Source organism: Sapajus apella, unplaced genomic scaffold (genome assembly GCF_009761245.1).
Source record: "Sapajus apella isolate SASKATOON/1434 unplaced genomic scaffold, GSC_monkey_1.0 scaffold61, whole genome shotgun sequence".
Classification (NCBI taxonomy): domain Eukaryota; kingdom Metazoa; phylum Chordata; class Mammalia; order Primates; family Cebidae; genus Sapajus; species Sapajus apella.
Window position 1 is genome coordinate 6,857,593 of NW_022437001.1, and position 22,514 is coordinate 6,880,106.

The 22,514-nt window shown below is 37.8% G+C and overlaps 1 protein-coding gene across 3 annotated transcripts; it reads right to left on the bottom strand.

Moving 5' to 3' along the window:
• Positions 1-653: 653 nt before the first annotated feature.
• LSM6 (LSM6 homolog, U6 small nuclear RNA and mRNA degradation associated) lies at positions 654-14,675 on the bottom strand. 3 transcript variants are annotated; one of them, XM_032246453.1, is made up of 4 exons: positions 14,551-14,675; positions 7,439-7,542; positions 3,278-3,391; positions 654-1,074 (listed from the first exon to the last, which is right to left on the bottom strand). In XM_032246453.1, the coding sequence occupies exons 2-4, from the start codon at positions 7,530-7,532 to the stop codon at positions 1,040-1,042; spliced, it is 243 nt and encodes an 80-aa protein (XP_032102344.1). In that variant the 5' UTR covers positions 7,533-7,542; positions 14,551-14,675; the 3' UTR covers positions 654-1,039. The 3 variants fall into 3 exon arrangements, with proteins under 3 accessions (XP_032102344.1, XP_032102346.1, XP_032102345.1); XM_032246455.1 differs by lacking the exon at positions 14,551-14,675 and adding an exon at positions 13,997-14,442; XM_032246454.1 differs by lacking the exon at positions 14,551-14,675 and adding an exon at positions 13,195-13,295.
• Between the last annotated feature and the right edge of the window lie 7,839 nt (positions 14,676-22,514).

A 22,514-nucleotide genomic window follows, 5' to 3' on the forward strand; every position in this document is an offset into this window, starting at 1 on the left:
TGGAGAATAAAGCAGGGTTGTGGAAAGCTCATTAATAAATTGTGAAAACCCTCTCAGCAGGAATCACATCATTGGAGGAGCTGACTTGTGCCAAGCAACATAAAGCCTGGTGTTCTGCTCCTGGACAACGTCACACGCAAACACAGCTGATTTTTGAGACAGGGCTCTCTAAAGCCACTTGCTAAGCAAGTTAGGAAAAATTATTTCCCAATCTCAGTTCCACAATTAGAACCTGAATTAGTTTATAAACTCCAGGCTTTGGTTTAATCCGACTGCAAGAGATGTACAGGAATGGTCTCTCCCAAACTGTGTTCATAAACTGAGAGAATAACATTGATGCCAATGTTCCTGAAAGGGAGCAGGTAAATCTAAAAAGTCTAACTGCATAGGAGTCGCAGGGGGACTGCTGACAGGAGTCTAACTGAAATCTTGCTAATCTTTAGGATTTCTCCGGCACCTCGATTCCAATCCCACTCATGTGAAAGTGCCCCTCTTAGCTCCCCAATTCTGTTTCTATTTAAGGTGACTAAATCAGTGGCTGAACATCTGACCTTGTGGCCCCTTTTTGTGCTTCAGACTGAAACTGGATGCCTTTGTAGAACATATTCACCCAAGGATTTTGTATGAACAGAGAAAGATGCAATAAAGGAGGATACCTCTAAAATGTTTTAATTACACACCCACACAATATATAAAATGTATGCATCATTTTAGCTGGATAAATAAAGCAAGTCAAATGTAATAACACTCCTCGAAACTTAAATAATCTTGTAGAAGAGATATATTTTGTTTTTTTTTTTTAATTCTTTTAGCATTCTGTACACTGACAAGAGGTAAAAGAAAATGACTGAAACTTAAATGTGAAAGAGCACTTCACAATTAAATCCACAATTGTAAACATTTATCTTACTCACGTCAGTGAAAAATCACCAATTATTATAAAAACAGGACAAATTACATCACAAAAGAAGCAAAAATTAGAAAAAAAATTCATAAAAAAATATATCCAACTATGAAAAGTGTTGCTCTCTTGGTGTCTTCACATCCTTCTCTTCTGTGTACTGATGTACAACACTGAAAAGAAAAAAATACATAAATTGAAAAAATTAAAAACCCTGCTTGTAAGTATACATAGTAGCAAGTTTCAAAAGCAAACAGATTTTGGTTGGCTACACCTGACATTTAAAAGGAATTTTCATATCATTCAATTAACTCTGGAAGTACTAGTTTTATGAATCTATATCCGGGTTTGATGTCTTATAAAACTGTGTCCTAATCTTATCCATGTGTCTGACTGACTCTGCAAAGTGTGACCATGAAGATATAATAAAATAGATGTGGAAGTCTCTGGCATCTAAGAATGCTTTACAGTTGGAAGTGTAAGAATTATGCTTTTCCGGGTTGAACACAGTGGTTCAAGCCTGTAATCTCAGTACTTTGGGAGGCCAAAGCAGGTGGATCACTTGAGCTCAGAAGTTCAAGATCAGCATGGGCAACATGGTGAAATCCCCTCTCTACCAAAAATACAAAAAATTACCCAGGCATGGTGGTACACGCCTGAAGTCCCAGCTACGTGGGAGGCTGAGGTGAGAGGATCACTTAAGTCTGAGAGGCAGAGGCTGCAGTGAGCCAAGATGGCACCACTACCGTCCAGCCTGGGCGACAGAGCAAGACTTCATCGCAAAAAACAAACAAACAAAGAAACAAAAAACAAGATGTTTTCAGAAAGTAAATCAGTCAATCTACCTACCAGGCTAGATCTCAAATTAAGAATAAACAGTATATTTTCATCTCTCTCTCCAACACAAACTCTAAACTTGCTGTTTACCTTCTTAATTGCAACAGGATAAACAAGAGCAGGATTTTTTGATTTTTTTTTTTTCTTTTTAATGATATCAAAGTCCTTTTTCTGAGTTCCTGTTAAAGTCTCATACTTTGGTGTTACCCAATATTCTACTTAGCCAGTCCTCTCACGACTACCAGCCTGAACTCTTAGGATGTATGGTCTGTAGGAATGAAACAAAACGGAATGCCTGGGTCACTTTGGCCAAGTTTCACTAGTGCTGGCTCTCCCTTCCACCCTCCATGCCTACTAGGCTTCTGAGAGGTCTGCTCAAAGTAAACAGTAGGATGTCTTCATCAAAGTACAGCACAGCTCAATCAAGTTAAGTCAAGATCCTCTTTAAAAGCCAATGGTGTGAACTTGGGAGTCTGAAGATGAATCTTGCCTGTACAACTACCCTCCACTCTGCCCCTCAAGTCCTGGGTGTAGTGTGCATGTTAAAGGATCCAACCCCTATCAACATGCACAGAAGCCAGCCTGTCAGTGACTGCTGCCATTAACTGTCTTGAGGTGAGAAAAGATTGTATCATTTCTTAGGAAAAACAGGAAGTCAAATGAGGATATGAAAAATAGGATAAATAATTCTATAAGTAGGAATGACTAGAAAGCCAGGAGATCATATATATAAAAATATAATATGAAGAAATATGATACTGTAAGCACAGGGGACAGAATCTATTACAAAAGTCAGGAAGTTTAGTTTATAGCAAGGAGATTCAACTATTTAGGGAGCTGAAGACATCCAGAATTAAACAAATCAATAAAAAATCTTAACTCAAGAATCCCAGAGTTTCATTTGGGAGATTGAACCAAAAAGTGGGGTAATTCTCATACTTCTGATGTCTTTCCTTCTCCACCAAAAATACAAATATGACTTAATTATAATTTTCATGTTGAAACTAGGTACTTAAAAATAACTACAAAAATCACAGCAATTAGTTGTTTAAAAAACTGAGAAACTTTAAATTAGTTTTTCTACTTTGCCATTTTTGCCAAAGGAAAGGTACAAATCTCCATAGAAAGCATCTGAATGTTTAACAGAGAAGGGACAAATAGGATGAAATGCCAAATTATGCAAATCAAAGACATCAAGGAAATGGTGCCCATTCTTACAGCTCCAACTTCAGGCTACGAGAAGCAGGAATATGTGCTGGGGAGACACAGTAATCTTTACTTGAGAGAGCAGGGTTCTGGGTCAAGAGACCAATGTTCCCCATTTCCTCATCACTAAAGGAAGGGAAGGGGAAAATTTTAGTTTCAAAATTCTATGAAGCATCTAAAAAATAACTGGTCAAACTGAAGATCTGACATATAAGCATTTTAAAATAAGCCTAAAACTGTACTTTTAAATTATCTAGAAAACTCTTTGGTGATCTGGATTATAAACAGAAAGGCTTATTTTGGACCCTGTACTGCAGGGTGAAGAAATGTTACCATTGTTTCCTCGGATAAATGCATCTCCATACTTATTCTTCAGTTGTCCATTTACATATTCCTCTGTCTGCTCCAGGGCTATATTCATGTAGCCATCCAGGCAAGCCAGGACCCCTGCAGACAGATTGAGTCAAAAAGAAGATACACAAGAAAAGTAAGAGTTGAAAATTACAGGGTATACCTTAGAGCAGACAATCTCTCTTTATTCATTAGCTCTCAGATGCTTAACATAAAAATTCACACAATAAATGAAACTCAGTAGCGTAAGCAAACAACAACTCTATGCCAATCTGAATGAAGGCTAGGAAGGCAGTCATGCACCCACTACTATCCGGTAAAACAACAAACCGTCACTTCCCTCATGGTATGAATGAACGTATAGCAAAAGAATATTCCAACAAAAATACCATTCTTTGAAAACTAAGCACAAGGTGGGCAATTATGCATGAACAAATGATCCCAGGTTCCAGAGGCATTTCCTACTTTGGCCACTAAGTGAAATATGGGTCTGCAGATTTATTTCATTCTTTCACAACATCTACTGCAGCAGATGAATGTACTCCAGGGTTAAGAGGAAGTCTCCACAATCTGTTAAAATAATAGAAGAGGAGACAGCAGGTGCTCCCGAAAGAACATCTTAAAGCTGTGACTCAGAGTGAAGAGCAGCTTGAGAATATAGGGCAACATATTGCATTATAACACATCTTGTTCTGTTTTGTTACAGCTATAATATTTTTCAATCAAAACTAATAGAGAAAATGGCCAAAAACATTCGAGGGAGCTTTCAAGGAAACAGTTTGAGCGAATCTTTAATTGTGTTAAGATGGTATAAATTTTGTAAAATTTGACATGATGACCTTTTTCAAAAGATGAAAATCTGTAAGCCTCTAACTCTGTCTCTAAGGTAAAGTGGTATTTTCCAGAGGAAAAAAAAATTAAGTAAAAACAAATACTAGATTCAATTGAATTAGATGAGTCTATAGTTTCCCATCTGATGTCTTAACTTGATTAATATGCTCCTCACTCTCTGTCTCTGCCCCTATTATCCTCTAAACAAAAAAAGTTTCCTTTCAAAATTGTGTCTATAATGACAGCTTAAGCTGTAAACTCTCAAAGAACCAGAATGGACTGTGAATAATAACAATTATTTCTTAGCAAAAGAAAGCTTAAGATACAACTTTAGCTCATTTCCTGCTGTATTATTTTACATATAAACCACAATTATAAATAAGCAAGAAACTTCTGAGGCAAGACAGGAAAGTTTGAAAACTAATGAAAAAGATTTCAAAATGAAACGTCCAGGCTGGGCACAGTGGCTCAGGCCTATAATCCCAGTACTTTGAGAGGCAGAGGCAGGTGGATCACTTGAGGTCAGGAGTTCAAGAACAGCATGGCTAAAATGGTGAAACTCCGTCTCTACTAAAAATACAAAAATTAGCCAGAAGTGGTGGCAGATGCCTGTAATTCCAGCTACTCAGGAGGCTGAGGCAGGAGAATTGTTTGAACCTGGGAGACAGAGGTTGTAGTGCACTAAGACTGCGACACTGCACTCCAGCCTGGGTGACAGAGTGAGACACCATCTCAAAAAAAAAAAAAAAAAAAAAAGTTCATGTCTAACTAAAATATCTATTCTATTCTCATAGCAAAGGCTAAGAAGAAAAAAACAAAAACACACACACACACACACACACACAAACGCAAACTGCCCAAAAGGTTAGAAATACAACCCTTTCCTTCTCCATGAGATAAACTACTATATATAACCACAAACAAAGCATTTTCTTAAAGAGAAACTGCTACAGAGAGTTGATGGAGGTTTTTTTGTTTTGTTTTTCGGTACGTTGTTATTGTTTTGTTTTGGGTTTTTTTCGGTGTTTTGTAAACCATAAAATAAGCGTGTTCCTTTAGTAAGGCTATCTAATAGTATAAAATATTTTGCTTTATTAGTACAAAGGTCATGAAGAGACATTCATAAGAGGAAAGCAAATTAGGGTTACTATCCATGTGAAAGACTCCTGAATCTCACTAGTAAAGAAAATATATGTAAAATGTTATATTACTTGTTGCCAAGTATTAGATTAGGAAAGATGAAAAAGCCAGTATAAGAGTTGGTGAGAATATGAAGGATAAACCCAGGTTCTCTGATGCAGGGCCAAAGAATACTCTGATTTGTAAATCCTAGCCCAGGGAATTGATTCTAAAGAGATGCTTGGTCAAGTGTTCACAATATGTGTCAAAGTAAAACAGTGGTTTGTAGTAGCAAAAAACTGGTCAACACCTAAATGTTCATTAATAGGAAATCTGTTAAAAATAAAAACAAAACTATGGTACAGCCACACAAAACTCGGCATTGTTACAAAACTAAATGTATTGTTTCATGTTTAAAAAAAAAAAAAAAAATCAGGTTTCATGTACAGCTGATTCCATTTACCTCAAATTATGCTTATATAGAGGTCAAAATTGGTAAACTGTCTCTGGATGGTAGCATTGGGGAGACTTTGCTTTCTTCTACATATTTTTTTCTATTATTTCCTTTTAAATTTCTAAAATTAAAACTAAAACATGTATTGCCTTTATAAACAGAAAAATTTTCCTTAAAGAGTATAGAGAAAAAAGATCAGGCAGGTTCATCTCTTCAATAAAGTGGATACTGAGAAGATATTGAACACAATGTCCTCACTTTAATCAGCTGTCAAACAGACTAAAATCCCTAGAAATCTATTATTTCTTATGGGCCCATCAAAAGTTCACAGGTAGAGGCAGTACATGGAGACATTACAGTATCTCAGTATTCAGTATAAATCCATTAGTTTTACTATAAAAATAAAATTAAACTGGAGATATGTTATTAATGTCAAGAAGCTAAAGGAGTACATAATCACCACAGTAGTTTCTTATCAAGGCTTATGAGCCAAGCCTGAACTCGAGTCCTAGCTCCTCCCTTACTAGGTGGGAATACTCAATAGAGATTTCAAAGGAAAAAGCTTGAGAGATTACTATCATTATTAATTATTTAGAAAAGAGACCAAGAAAAGGCCACAAAACCCTGTGCTATGGTTTGTATGTGTCCTTTCCAAAATTCAGGTGTTTGGCAATAAGACCTTATTAAGAGGTGGGGCCTTTAAGAGGTGAGAGGACCATGAACACTTTCCATTCATGGGATGAAGGCTCACATAAAAAAAGGCTTCATGCAGTATGCTGGTTTGCCCTCTGCCTTCTGCCACATAAGGACTCAGCATTCCATCCTCTCCGGAGGATGCATCCCTCGCCAGACAACTGAACCTGCTGGCATCCTGATCTTGGATTTCCTAGCCACCAGAACTTCGAGAAAATAAACTTCTGTTTTTGAAAATTACCCAGTATAGTGTACAGTGCTTAGGTGGTGGATGCACAAAACCACCACTAAAGAATGTATCCATGTGACCAAAAACCACCTGTACTCTACTGACATAAATTTAAAAATGCAAAAAATAAAAATAAGAATTACCCAGTCTGTGGTATTCTGTTACAGCAACCCAAGAGACCAAGTCACTCTGCTAATGAATTAGTTAGCTACACCTGCGAAATATTTCAGGCACCTTAACATACCTTAGTTGCAGAAGATAAGGAATTTGGTAACTTTAAAACATAGAATTTGACACCATTCTTCCTATAAAGTTAATTTCAAAAGCATCACAGCCTCTTAAAAACAATATTTTCTCCAAGAACAGAAAGGCATCTTTGGATACTCCACACATAAGTTACATGAATGGGACATTCAGGTTGTAAAATGATACTCAATAGCTGCTTGCCAATTTTGAATACTCCTGCAAAAACAAATGCTTCTGTACCAAGGTGTTCTTCAGTTGAGTTGTTCACACCTGAGTCAACTAAGAATACCCGGTTATTACCAGGTAACTTAGGCACACATGATCTCAAAGCAGAGACAGGAGACAGAAGTCACACAAATCACACTGAAAGGCAGAAACAGCACATGCTATACTGCCAGATTTGTCCCTGTAGAAAGAATGATCTCAGAGGTAGAAAAAGAGATGTGCATAAAACCTGCTGAGGACCAGTACTTTTTTGGTCTATCGGGTATATTTAAGAGATTAATAAAAATCAGTACATCACATTTACTTATTCAGTTACACCAGTGAGGATGAAACATGAAAATATTACCTCGATAATCCACTCCAGAATTTAATTTTACCACAACTGGTCGTCCGATGATTTGCTTTAAGAAGTCACTAGGGGTTTGCTTCCGAAGACTCATTTTAACAATCCTAAATCAAAATATGAAAAGGGGTAATAAAGGTAAAGACAAAAGCTGATTAGTCAACAAAACCCTTAAAGCCCTTAGTATTTACAGAAAATGAAGTATCAAATAACCATGCAAGAAGACTCATTATTACTCCACTACTACTACATGACAGCTAACAGGTTTTCAGCACTTACTATGAGCCAGATACTAAGCTAAAACATTCTACATGCATTATCTTATTCAGTTCCCACAACACCATGGCATAGCCTCATTAGAGAAAAGTCCTGTGTTTACAAAGCACCTGCTCTTAATCACTTATCACTACTGCCTGACACATAGTCAGTATACCCATTACAACCACTACCACACCTCCATTAGTGAATGGTTGGTTATTTTACGCAGAGCATTCTGCTAAGGTTTTTATAAACACTATCACATTTCATCTTTACAAGAACCCTGGGAAGAAGGTCTTAATACCCTCATTTTGCTGATGAAAGGCACAGAAAGATTAAATAATTTGTTCCAAAATGTGATGGAATATTCAAGTTCAAATCAGTCCTATTTTAAGTCTTTATTATATAGGACAGACACATTTATAAACTGATGCCTAAATGGTATCTCTGAAAAGAATAATAATATAAAGGTAATTTTGAGTGTACCATATGCCAGCACTTTTCCAAGAACTTTGTATGTATTAATCCATTTAAATTGCTCTACCCTAAAAGGCAGGTATTGTTTTTATCCTCATTTTACAGATGAAGAAAGACATAGAAAGCTTAAACACTCTGCTCAAGGTCACACAGCCAGAAAGTGGAGAGCCAGCCCATATTCTTAATCACAACCTTAAACAGCCTTCTGAAAGTCACTATCGCAGCCAAAGACTTTTAATTAGTTTATTATGACTATAGCAGATATGTGCTCTAAATAATGAAGAAAAAAACAGTCTTAAAATATAAGAATAAAAGGAGTCTAAAATAGAAAATGAGATAGCGTTATACACCCAAATCAACAGTATCAGACATGGAAAGCTGCACATCACTCCTTTCAAAATGCATCTTTTCTTATATAATAGCTACCTCTTTCAAAATATGTTGGCAAATTAATAAAATTGTAGCTAAGCAAAAACTGAGTAAAAATATTTTAGAAATTAATGTTTCTGTTTCAGTCAAATTCAGCATCACTTATTATTCAGCAGCTATATAGCACTGACACTTAAAACCTAGTACGGATACAATATTTTAAGAATTCCCTTCAAGAGCTCAAGCTGTTCTTTTGTTTTCAATGAAATTTTTTCATTAAACATCCTTCCATTAATAGCATTGCTTATTTCATTCTAAGTCCCTCCACTCAATGATCTGAATTTGTGTGTAGAAGGATTGTTTGGAGATATTCTCATAGTGAATTCATACATGATCAGCAGTTGGAGTAAGCGGGAACTCTAGGTTATCAGTTTTTCATTTGTTCAACAAATATGTACATGTACACACTGAGCAAGGGGATTCAAAAACATGTCACACACAAAGGCTCTGGCCTTAAATTTAAATCTAGAAGAATTTAAACTCTTGTTTAAAGAGTGTGAGTAAACAAAAGCAATCATAATTTAAGTAAATTAATTATTTTTAGCCAAGAAAAGTCAACATCCTAAATCAAATAAAATACAAATTTCAGAAATTATTGTTGAATTTTAGGCTATCATTTGGACAATCTACACTGCCCCCAATGCTTGAAAGATGTTTTCAAAATGCAATCAACTGATTATTTTGATCAACAAATGTTAATTTAACTCTTCCATTGAATTTCCAGCTTATTTTTTTAGCTCCACAATCTCAACAGATAACTACAATTACAACTACTATTCAGGACAACCACTTTTCATTCAGGACTCAGATCACACAGCAGTTTTATTTATACTGTTCTGAGTACAAAGAGAAAAATTACAAAGTAAATACTGTAACATATTCAGTACCTTTAATGAGTTTAGTGAAAATCCACAAATCTTCTCATTCATCTATAAACTGCCTTATTTGCATTTTGAACACGTGCTTTTTTGTGGCCGAACACATCTAGAGAGAATATTAACTCTGAAGGCCTGATACTCAACTGATGAGTCAGGTTCATTTCCTACAACAGATTCTAAATCCCATTATGCCACAGTTTCATCACGTACAAAACTGAGATGGAAGTAGCTATTTTGTGTTAAAGACCAGTAAGATGTATTGTAATGTGACTCTAGTTCACAGAAATATTATTAACTACTTTAATTATTAGTAATTTCACCTACTCAGAGTATTTACAATTTGAGATTAAAAACATAAAGCAAAAGCTGGAAGGAGAGTTAATAACTGTCAAAAAAAAGAATGCAAATCTTGACTATCAGTTGCTTGACAGTATAGGTTATTTTAAAGGTATTTTTAATATTAACTTTCCACACCTTTTTAAAAGCAGAGATATGTTCTTCTAAGCTCACCAAAGATAACGCCTTGCCCAATAATGCCTTATCTGCATTCCAATTAACATCAATCTCTTCTGAAGACAATCAACACTTCCAACTTTCACAGAGCACCTGTTAGGTGTCAGGCACATGGAGCTGCAGAATGTTAACACAAAGATAAGGCCTTAAACCCTCAGAGTTCACATTCTAGAGAGGGCAAAAAAACATGTGAATGGAGAATTTTACAAAGGTGATGTGTATTCTGATAGAATTTTGCACAAAAGAGAGCAGAGAATCTCCTATCCCAGGTTTGGTAGATCAAAGAAGAATTTCTGCAGGTTAACACCTGAGCTGAGTTTGAAGGAAAAGGCGTCATCCTCCAGCTGAAAGAAGTCAGAAAAGGCACGGAACACGTGTCTGGGTAGAAGGCAAAATCTACATAGGGAAGGAGGAAACACCTCTGTGGCAGGGAGCTGCACCACACTCACAGGGGGCACGGACTTGAGGCTCTGGGTCAGTTTCCCAAACTTGAATCATTAGGATCAGCTGGAGATTTTACTCAGTTCTTGGGTAGGAGCCAGGAATCTATTTGAATAAGCCTAGGAAATAACTGGCAAGAGGAAATACTGTTGTCAATGATAGGAAACAGGAAAACAGGGGTTTTAAGCAGGAACTTGCTTGGGTTCCACTTTCAACTTTGCATAGCCCATCTCACCTAGTTTTGGCATCACACAGTTTGGTATTAGATTTTACTTGCTATAAATCAAATTACTTGCTATACAACCTGTCACTATGCACTCTTTTGTATTCTTTTCGTGGGTCTTTTCTCCCTCAAAATACTGTAAGCCAAATGACAAGAGGGACTGACAAGCTTCTCAACTGTTCTCTAGAATATCTACATTCTACTAAATCTCTGGGGAAAAAAATACTTTTAAGGTTATTTGAAAAAGAGTATATGGGCTGCCTCAAACACATTTTATCCATCACTTTAGGAAAGCCATATCTTTTACATTAGTCTTCATTAGGCTTCCTTGGTACTCCCTGTTACTTAATGACTTGCCCATAAATCCATTTTGTATGGGTAAATTGGTCTTGACACCACAATTTTTCCCATCACTTGGCTCAAGTAATTTTAAGTTTTCATCTTTTAAATTGGATAAGGCAGAAGGAACAGTTTTGACAATTTCTGAAGCAAGAGATAAGACTCTTGAACCATAAACACGTAAGAGGAAAAAGACCTTTCTTCACGGTGACCTTGATAAAACTTCTCCTTTCAAAATTAAAGTCATTATCACTCTCTATACCTCCTCTCCCTCCCCTGACTCCTACTCAGGCTTGTTTTAAATGATCTATTTTCATAAATGGCTATTAAAGGCAGTATATTTTCTGTCAGAAGCTACTGTGAGGTCTAGTATGAGAACCTTTACAAAGTGCCCTGCAGAGAATTTTTTTCTTTTTGGTAAAAGAATGAAGAAAGAATGAACTTTTATTAATCCAACTATGTGCTACCAGTGTTAGATTCACAAGCAATTTACAGAGAAACCCCGTGAGGCGGAAAGCAAAGCCAAGGTTAACCTCAAAGCCCAAGCCCTTTCAAAGGTACAACTGCTTTTCTGAATATGTTAAGATTCCCTGGTTAAATCTTGGGGAATCACAATACAGGTGGAGAAAAATCTAATGGGAGAGTGGTATCGCTGGGGAAAAAATACCTAACATGAAAAAATACTGTAAATTAGCCTCAAAAAAATGTAATGGCCAAACACAAAGCTATGTATCTAATGTGATCTGAGTTATGCCGCTGAGCAGTACAGATGAAAACCCTTATTTCTTGGCAATGTTTACCTGTAAGTTTTTACCTACTCCTAGAGTATTTACAGTTTAGGGTGGAAAAAATTGAAAAGCAAAAATTGCAAGGAAATAACATTAGAACCCAAGTAATTGCAGCGTTAGACTAACACAGCAGTGTCTGAGGAGGCAATCGGACACTGAGAAGGACAGCTCTCTAAATTCCTCCCTCTGACAGTGGAGAGCCTCGCTGTCTTTTGAAGGCTTCATACCAATCCTTCCTTCCTGAGCAGGTGGGGCTCCTTCTCTCGCTCACTTCCCAAAGGCAAAGTGAGTCCACTCAGAGGATCTCTTTACACTCTCAGTCGTGGCCCTTATCAGGCCGTTTTGTAATGTTTCCGTTTGCTGACTGATCTCCCATGGTGAGTTTTAAGCTTCTTGGGGACAGGGAAAATATCTTACTCACTTGGTATCCCTGGTACCTAAGCACACTGCCCAAGTCTGTGGAAGTGACATTCAAAGCCAGTGTCAAGCAAAATTCCTGTCCAGCCCCCACCAGCCCAAACTATGGGTACAGTGACTATGGGTACAGTGACTAGTAGTATCATGCATGTACTTCAACAAATACTAATCAAGTAATCTCTATAATGACCACCAAAAACGGATAAAACAACAGTTTGTCATTCAAGAATCAGCTGTATCCGAATCTAGAGATGCTTGTTAAAATGCAAATTCCTGCAGTCTACTGAGGTAAAGGCACTATATATTACATTATAAAGTTCTCCAGATAATTTCTATAAGCAAGTGGTTCTCAACTAGGGGCAATCCCCTCTGTCCTCCCCCACCATGTTCAGGGACATCTGGAAATATCTGGGGACACTGTGAACTCTCACGACTGAGGCAGGTGGTGCTACTGGTATACTAGTGAGTAGAGACCAGGGATGTTGCTAAACATTTTACAATGCACAGGACGGCCCCCCACAACAAATTTGTCCAGGCCAAAATGTCCATGGAAGTTGAGAATCTCTGCTATAAGCTCTAAAATAAAAAAAATTAAAAACCAGCAACATTGTTCTTTGGCCTTAAAGTGAGGAGTTATGAAGAAATCTCCAAAATACAGCAAATGAGAACCAAAACCTACATCTAAACAAACGATGGAGTGTAGATTATAATTTATCAGGGATTTTTTTATTCTAACATATTTGTACTTATAGAGAATCTGAAAACAACTGTCAAAGTCTTGAAGGGGTTGCCATTCTAATAACGGATTTCTAGCCTGGGCCATGAAAATGATCACTTTACAATTTTTCAGTACTAAAGATCCCTCTGATATTTAAAATGTTAGTACACTTTTAAAAGGAGAGAATAATCCAAGTGATGTAAACATATTTTTAAATTCTAATATCTACTATGCCACAGTTCAGTGAGAGGCTGCCTGATGCAGCACAGAGTACTCACTTGGGACGCAGGAAACCTCAGCTCTAATCCCAGCTCTGCTACTTAATTAGCTGTATCACTTGAATAACTCATCTCACCTCTCATGGCCCCAGGTTTCTCATCTGCAAAATAAGGGAGTTATGCTAGATGACCACTTAAGGTCTCTTCCTGTTTTAACATTCAGGTAGTCTAATACAGTTAACTCCAGTGATACACACACACATACACCACAAACATAAGCCTCTCGAGATTTCTGCACAATATTCAATCAAGTAAAACTGCCACCCACCTCTAAAACTTTTTTGGAAAACACTGCAGCAATGTGTATGAAGGCCTAAAGACCCTATGGATGACAGCATCTAATCTGATAATTTCACTTGAGAATCTAGTCCAAGGAAATAACCTAAAAAATAGGGGGGGGAAGTAATCAAAATATGATCTGGGATGCTAAGATGATGCAAAAATTTCAAAACAACCTAATGTCCCACAGTCGGGAAATGACTGAATAATTTATGGGACCTACACTGGGATCCACAATGATGGGCCAATTCTTTTGTCACTCAAAAGAAGATACAAAATTAGAATAATATTTAGGAAGTTTTTAAATGGAAGTGGAAAACTACACTGTTAAGTAATTAAACATGAACGGTCTTAGTCCAAGTAGAAGCTGGCATTATACAAGAGAAAAAGATGGTAGGTGAAAGGGTTCAGTGAATATAACTTTCTTCACTAAAGTCTTCTATGTTTGCAATTTTTCTACAATAGTCACGTATTACTAACAGCAGTGGGGTAGGGTAATTCCAATCATCCTAATCCTACACACCTTAAACAAAAATGCCTGCTATGCACGCACGGGAGCACGCGCGCAGACACACAGAAAACCTCTGGCGATAGGACTTAAGACCATACAATCGGGTTCCCCAACCAGGCAACTCGGTAATTCAGGTTAGTCCAGCCCTTAATTCCTGTGGTCAGGTGCAGCCACTCCGATGTAGGAGAGGCTTCGCAATTTCCTGAAGCCTGAAAGAATCCAGGCAAAGCCTAGGCCTAGGTTCGGGAGCCGCTTTCCCGCCGAATCCTGGGATTAGCGCTGGGGTTCCCTTGGGGAATTTCGGCAACCTCTGAACAACTTTGTGCAGTCTCGAACGCCAAGTCGATGGGAGCCGGGACGGTACCGCTCCTCTCCTCGCACTGTAGGCGCCTCCCTGACGGCGGTTCCAAGCGCGCACCAGATTACTCCCGGCCATTCTGTGCACACAGAGCTTGGACGCGGCATTTTGCCGGGACCTGCCACCCAGCAGTCCCTCCCCGGAGCCCCAACCCGCTCCCCGCAGGCCCTTTCCGAGGCTGCACGGCCCGCGCAGCCACGCGGCTCACCTCCCCGGCGGGATCCAGAACCCTCACTACCGGTACCACAAGAGTCCGGCCTCCGGGGAGTTCATCGAATCGAAACCGAAACCTCCGAGGCATCGGTACTTTTCTGTCTCAGCCAATCAGTGCTCTTCTCTGCTACGGCAGCCCGCTGGGGCCGAAAAGGCCGGTCCGCGCCAAAGCGCGCAAATCCAAGAATCCTGGTTGGTTTGTCCAGTGGCGGAATTGGTGCAATGGAATTCCTCTAACAGAAATCCGTATACAACACAAATACAATTAAATACAAAACAAAAACAAGAATCCAGAAAAGTAGAAGTGATCTTTTGGGCAGGATTTATTTGCAGAGTGTAAAAAATAACTTGAAGTCATACAAAACTGGAATTTACAGTTTAAGTAACTGCTGTGTGTACCCAGAAACGTCCTTGAATAGTTTAAAGCAAACAAATAAATAAAGCAAACACCTCAAGTCTTTAAATCTGCCTCTGGATATTGATTAAATGTGTGAAGACTTAAGCCATTTTAGCAAGAGACTGTTTCCATGACAATGTTAATTGATACAAAAATAATTAAAATCACTCAAGTAACTCCGAATTATAATGACATTAATTGTGTTACATTAAAAACTAGTTCCAACTGAAAATGGTGTGCAGACATTATCTAAGTGCTACTATGGGAACTTGGTTTGGAATTTTGCATGCATTCTCAATACTCTTGCTATTAATAGAACTGGAGAGGGAAAAGAAGAGAACAGTTAGGCCAGGACTTGATTCCTTTTTCCCTACACACATGCTTTCATCAGCTGAAACCTTATACTTTATTTTATTTATGATTTGTAACAGTATACACAAAGTGATAAGGTCTTCCAACACAGATCCTTAACTCCATTAAGTGTTATAAAATCTAAGATGCAGAATGTTTTTCTAAGATGAAGAGTTCCTCCCTTGTATCCCTGTTTTGGCTAAAGGCAGAAGAAGTGAACCCTTGATATCAGGAACAGAAAGGAACTGGATGTGATTTGGTAAAGAATAGAGACTTCCTTATATCCTTCTACAAAAGCTCAGTTTGGGTAAAGACAAAACCGTTACAGACTTATTGAGAGGGCTGTATTTGAAGTTCTTGCAATATAAAATATAATATAAATAAAAATTTTAAGAAAAGTGCCATTAAAATTAAATAATTAGTTGCAAAGAACAAACATGATAGGATAAAAAATCCTGTCCCTAAAAACTTTCTTTGCAAAAGACATCAAATTGCACACTCCTTACTGGTTGTTTCAATTATTCAAAAAACAATAAGTTTTTGATTCAAACTTCTTTCCCTTTCCTACAGAGCCCTGATGGAGCGGTTAACACTGGTGTGGTGGGTAGGAAGCCATGAGGAGTTTAAAGACCTCGTTCATCTGCGGAGCAGCTGCAATCTTCTCCAAAGGGAGTAGCTGGGTAAGGGGCCAGCTTGACATACGGGGTGGGCATCCTGAATTATTTCATGAGCTAACAAGCTTATAAAAATTGTGCCTGTTCCCAAAAGCCCCTTAGCAGCTTATAACTGACTTTTTCTAACTCGCAAGGCAATTTTCCATATTTCCCAGGTTTTTGCTTTCAGCATCTTTTTTGATGCAAAGAAAACATTGCAAGACTTTTTGTGAAATACTATCTTCCAAACCCTGAATGTAAACATTAATTTATTAAGAGCCTTAAAGTCATAAAAATATTATGCAGAGGTTTAGTTTAACTTGCGTGGTTTAGTTTAACTTATTTATTTTAGTTTTGTTTAGTTGTTAGATCTGATGAATCTATGCTGACACATCATTATCACCCAAAGGCCAAGGTCTACATTAGGGTTCACTCTTGGTGTTGCACATTCTATAGGTTTCAACAAATACACAATGAAATGTACCCACAATTACAGTGTCATACAAAATAGTTTCACTGCCCTAAAAATTCTCTGTGCTCCACTTATTTATTCCTTCCTCCCCATTAACCACTGGCCACTACTGATCTTTTTTCTGTCTCCATAGTTTTGCCTTTTCCAGAATGTCATACATTTGGAATCATACTATACATAGTTGGGGTGCATATGCTGCACCACCACACTGTGTAGCCTTCTCAGACTGGCTTTTTTCACTTAGAAATATGCATTTAAGACCACTCTATGCCTCTTCATGGTGTGACAGTTCATTTAAGTTCTGAATAATATTCCATTATTTGGATGTACCACAGTTTATCCATTTACCTACTAAAGGATATCTTGGTTGCTTCCAAGTTTTGGCAATTATGAATAAAGCTGCTATAAATATTTGTGTAGAAATAAGTTTTCAGCTCATTTGGGCAAATATCAAGGAGTATGATTGCTGGATCATACAGCAAGAGTATGTTTAGTTTTATGAGAAACTGCCAAACTGTCTTACAATGTGGCTGTACCATTTTGCATTCCCACTAGCAGTGAATGAGAGTTTCCGTTATTTCCCATCTTCACAGGCATTTGGTGTTTCCAGTTCTTTGGATTTTGACTATTCTACTAGCTGCTTAGCAATACCTCATAGTTGTTTAAAGTTGTCATTCCCTAGTGACATGTGATATGGAGGATCTTTCTATATGCTTATTTGACATATGTACATCTTCGTTGTTTTTTCAGGTCTTTGGCCCAATTTTGAATCAGTTTATTCTTTTTTTTTTTTTATTGTTGAGTTTTAAGAGTCCTTTGTGTATTTTAGATAATACTTCTTTATCAGATATTTCTTTTACAGATATTTTCTCCCAGTCTATGGCTTGTCTCTTCATTCTCTTAAAGCTATTATGCTTAAAATAGACAAATGTGGATATAAAAATGCTAAAGGGAACTCTTGCCACTTCATTGTTTGTCTCATACTTCTACAGTTCTATAGTACATATGCCTTTAAATAACTATGTCATTCAGTGTTTCATATTCATAAAAGAAGGTCTCATGTGTAGCTTATTAAACATCCAACAGCCCTGTGAACATGCAGGTGATTGTATTATGTTGTTGTGGTGGTTGTTGTTGGTGATGATGAAAATGATAAATGCAAACACGTAATTGGATTGACCAACACTCTCCAAAGCAGATTTTCATACCTTTCATGGATATTAGGCTTCTAAGAATACTGGCTGGTATTGATGGAGCAATGCATTAATTGGTATGAAGTGCTGGCATGGACTTGAGCCTTTCCTGGACCTTCAGACTGTACAATAGGAGCTCATAAGCTGTGTTGTCCTTTAGTTTTAGACACTTGGACCACTATTATTTCCCTTTAATCGTGGGATATGAAAATTATTTGTCAAATAAATAAGGAGAGGCCAGGTGCAATGGCTCACACCTGTAATCCCAGCACTTTGAAAGGCCGAGGTGGGAGGATTACTTGAGGTCAGGAGTTCGAGATCAGCCTGGCCAACATGTTGAATTCTGTCTTACTTCAAATTTTAAAATTAGCCAGGTACAGTGGCTCACGCCTGTAATCCCAGCACTTTGGGAGACCGAGGGGGGCAGATCACCTGAGGTTGGGAGTTTGAGATCAGCCTGACCAACATGCAGCCTTACTAACATGGAAAAACCCTGTCTCTACTAAAAATACAAAATTAGCCAGGTGTGGTGGTTCATGCCTGTAATCCCAGCTACTTGGGAGGCTGGGGCAGGAGAATCACTTGAACTCGGGAGGTTGTGTTGAGTTGAGATCACACCATTGCATTCCAGCCTGGGCAACAAGAGTGAAACTCCGTTGCAAAGAAAAAAAAATTCAAAAATTAGCTGGGTGTAGTGGCACACACTTGCAATCCCAGCTGCTTGGGAGGCTGAGGCATGAGAATATCTTGAACCCAGGAAGCTAAGGTTGCAATGAGACAAGATCTTGCCACTGCACTCCAACCTGGATGACAGAGTGAGACTCTTGAGAGAAGGAAAGAAGGAAAGAGAGAAAGAGAAAGAGAGAGAAAGAAAAGAAAGAAAGAAAAAGAAAGGATATAAAGAAGAAGAAAGAAAGAAAAAGGAAGGAAGGAAGGAAGAAGAGAGGGAGAAAAGGAGGGAGGGAGGGAAGGAAAGAAGGAAGGAAGGAAAGAAAGGAGACAAACACTCTCCAGTTGTTGAATATCTTCTGAGAAGTAATATAAGCTTATTGACTGGTAGGCAAATTTCTCAGAAAAAGTAGTATGTCTTTTATGTTTACCCAAAGAAGGGATATATTCTACATTATGGGCACTTTCAGATGTAACGTGAGATGTTTAAATAATGTTCAGACTTCATCAGCCATCATTTTGGCATGGCTTGAATTTTAAAAGAGATAGGATCAGAGTCTAAACTCCTGGAAGGAGAGTCTCCCAAATGCCGTGATGCTTTATGCTCCACGGTGAACTCCAGAAAACCTCTCTCAGCTGTAAAATTCAGTGAAATCGGTGTGAAGCTGCCCTTGTATTTTAATCAAGATGAACTTGAAAGGTGAACATTATAAGTGGGAGAAATTATTTATAATTTGGCAATAAAAGTTTATGTCTAACACTCCAAATTTCATACATCTGCTATGTGCTGGCCCTGAGATATAAAACAATTGAAGTTGCCTTTACATTTGGCCTTATATGAAAGGTCATAAATTAGAGTGATAGGGTTCGTCCTCTTTCCTAGCTCACAAAATTTCCATATTAACATCTTCACCTCAAACATAAATGGTTACCCAGCTACAAAGAAAAGAGTTGTATTGGCCTTTATGAATTATGGTTTATGTTGAAAATCTGTGCTACATATGGCTGCTATTTAGCTTGTAGAAGAGTACATCTACTTCAATGAAGCTAATTCTACCACAGTGAAACTAATTAAAATTGTATGGCCAATTTAAATAAATAAAGTACAGTATATAAAAATTTAGGAATACTTTCAAAATTAGCAAATGGTTGCCAAGGTATGTGATTCTTTTAACTCTTAAAAATGCATCGTAGATATTCAAGGGATTTTCTCTGCCAGAATACCCAGTACCAAGTTTATTTTCAATAAACTCACTTTCAATTATTTAAATGTACTTTCTAATGTAGCTTTAACTGATAATGTGAAAATGTGGATTTTTTTTAACTAGAAAAAAACACACAGCTCATTTTATTATGATATATAATAATTAAATTTATTCCAAAATATTAATGAGTTGGACCAGTGCTTCATGTTTAGGCTTTCAAAATATGTTTATAGCAAAAAAAGCAGATGTCCTTAATTATTCAGGGTGAGTTATCAAATCCATATGCTTTTTGTGTGCTTCTTTTCACTGGCCCAGTGGTGCAGTTAAAATGCAGCATAATATAAACTAGCAGGGTCAAGTTCAAGTTCAATTTCAGAATCTCAGGCCTTCATCCAGGGAGAATGCAACAATGTAAGAGCAAATTTTAGTTATCAGTAACTTTTAACGTTAGGATCTATTTTTCTCAATTCTAGATTAGTGAACGTAATGTAGCTGAAACTGACCAACATGGTAGCATGTCTTAGTCTTTTCAGGCTGCTGTAACAAAATACCTTAGACTGAGTAATTTATATAACAACATAAATTTACTGCTCACAATTCTGGAGGCTAGGAAGGCCAAGAAAGCTGCAGCAGATTCAATGCCTGGTGGGGGCATGTTCTCTGCTTCATGGATGATGCATTCTAACTGTATCCTTACATGGCAGAAAGGGGCAAGGGAGCTTGCTCAGGCTTCTTATATAAGGGTGCTAATCCCATTCATGAGGGTGGAGCCCTTAAGACTTAATCACTTCCCAAAGGGCCCCACATCTTACTACTATCACTTTGGGTGTTAGGTTCCAACATATGAATTCTGGGGGGATGCCAGCATTCAGATCATAGCACAGCATAAGCTCTTTCATATCAATTATGTTTTTCCTAAGTAGTTGGCTTTCTTCTGTCTCTAATATCAGGAAAAATGAATGCTTCTGCAGCTGCTGAATTCCTTACAGTAGAAAGCACCTCTGTTAGGCTGAGTGCTGTGGCACATGCCTGCAATCCCAACACTGGGAGGCTGAGGCAGGTAGATCACTTGAGCCCAGGAGTTCAAGACTGACCTGGGCAACATGGCGAAACCCTGCCTCTACAAAAGATGCAAAAATTAGTCAGCATGGTGATGTGCTGGCCCTGAATGCTTCTTCAGAGCCAGCCGAAGAAGCCTGTGGTCCCAGCTACTTGGGAAGTTGAGGTGGGAGGATAGCTTGAGCCTTGTAGGTGAAGGTTGCAATAAGCCCAGGTCATGCCACTACACTCCAGCCTGAGTGACAGACTGAGATCTTTAAAAAAAAAAAAAAAAAGCACATCTTTTGTCACCCAAAATTCTCGGGAGCAATGAGTATAGTTGTTTCTGTTAAGACAAAACTTGCAGCAATATGTGCATATATTTCTAAAAGATCACTTATACATTGAGGGTGATCAGCTGTCTCACAAATATAAGAGTATTCTCTTTTTGTATCTGTCTCCCTCAAAATTAGGACACTACCAATCCCGTTCATAAATTGTAACTAGAGGAAAGATTAATATCCTGTTAACATTGAGGGTCTTCTACACAAACTCAATTGAGAAGAATACTAGCAGTCTTCTGTTAGAAGGAGAAACTAGGCCTTCCAGTTTATGCTTAAGAACTAAGACCAGTTGCAGAGGACACAAAACATGGAGAGAAAAACACAGCTTCTAATTTAGCATGAATAATGATGGATTTTATAATTGCTGGATTTACTTCAATTACATTGGATAGGTGAAGCACCAAATAATTGATGTAGGCACTTGCTAGATTAGGACCAACTTAACATTATTTCCAAATAGCAGCATGTTTTCTTTTTAACTTTCATATATCTTCTCAATACTTGGCAAAGAAAAGATACTCTAAATATAAGTGGATGAATAAATGACTAAACAAATGAATTCTGTCCCAGGATAAGATCCTTTGAGTAGCACAGATTTAATAAATATAAAATGAAATATGAAAGGAAATGAAGTCCCTTGATGAGAATGCTACAGGAATCAAAATGTAAGTGCTTCTTGAGCCATATCCCCCCAACCTAAATCACACAATTAATTCATAAATATTTCATCATCACTCTTAAGTGTCTGAAACTGGTGATTATAGCCCAAAGCTAGCTTTTTGCATCCATTCTTGTTTAGGAGTAGCAAAAATCTCAAGCCATTTATTGTAGCTTACTTTTTGCCTTTCTAATTAGACAAAGGACACACTAGCTCCACCTGCAGCTTTAAGTTAACTCTTGATTACACATTTTCCAAATTACAGTCTTAAGGATACCACCCTACCCCTGAAATAACTCAGAGGCTTTTCTGCTCTAATTTATTGTGAGATTCAATAGTATGCTTCTAAAACATTCAAAACTCCAGAGAAAAAGATTCTGGAGGAACTCTAGCATAGAGCAAATCGATTGCCCTTTTGAAATAGAAAGGAAGGTGATTTCTGTATTCTTGGGGTGTGCATAGGTGTTTTAAAGGATAATATTTTACTAGTCTCCACTAGCTGGAGCAAAGACAGCCTTGGCTAAGCTCTGTGCATGGCTTCTTTCCATCTTTGAAGTTCTTTCATTCCTAAACCACTGGCAACTTTCCCCTGGCCCAAGAGTGCTTGCCTAACTATGGTATTATTGACAAAGTGTGAGGCCCAAAATTTTCACACAGACCTACACAAAGTGCCACATTAAAAAGAGTGAAAATTTTGCCTGGATGTAGCTGCTGAACAAAACTAGGGCAGGAATTATTTTCATCCTTTGAGCATTTGCAAGACCAATGCCAGTACTAACTCAGCATATCTGTATCCGATGGGGATCTGCAAGCATTGGGCAGTCTGCAGTCATTAGGTAGGTTGCCATAGCTCAGTCATCTCTCAGTCTGAAAGGCACATGACAAATCAGATTCAGCATAGAACAAGAAGAATATCCACTAGAAGACACCCTAGAAGCAAAGTTTCTTTAGAGAAGGGGAGTGAGGAAAGAAAGCCTCG

Coding starts and splice junctions, on each gene's coding strand:
- LSM6 (XM_032246453.1), bottom strand. CDS start 7,532: ATGAGTCTTCGGAAGCAAACCCCTAGTGACTTCTTAAAGCAAATCATC. Junction 3,392..7,438: donor TTCTGGAGTGGATTATCGAG/GTAATATTTTCA, acceptor ATCTGTCTGCAG/GGGTCCTGGCTTGCCTGGAT. Junction 1,075..3,277: donor ATTTATCCGAGGAAACAATG/GTAACATTTCTT, acceptor TTTTCTTTTCAG/TGTTGTACATCAGTACACAG.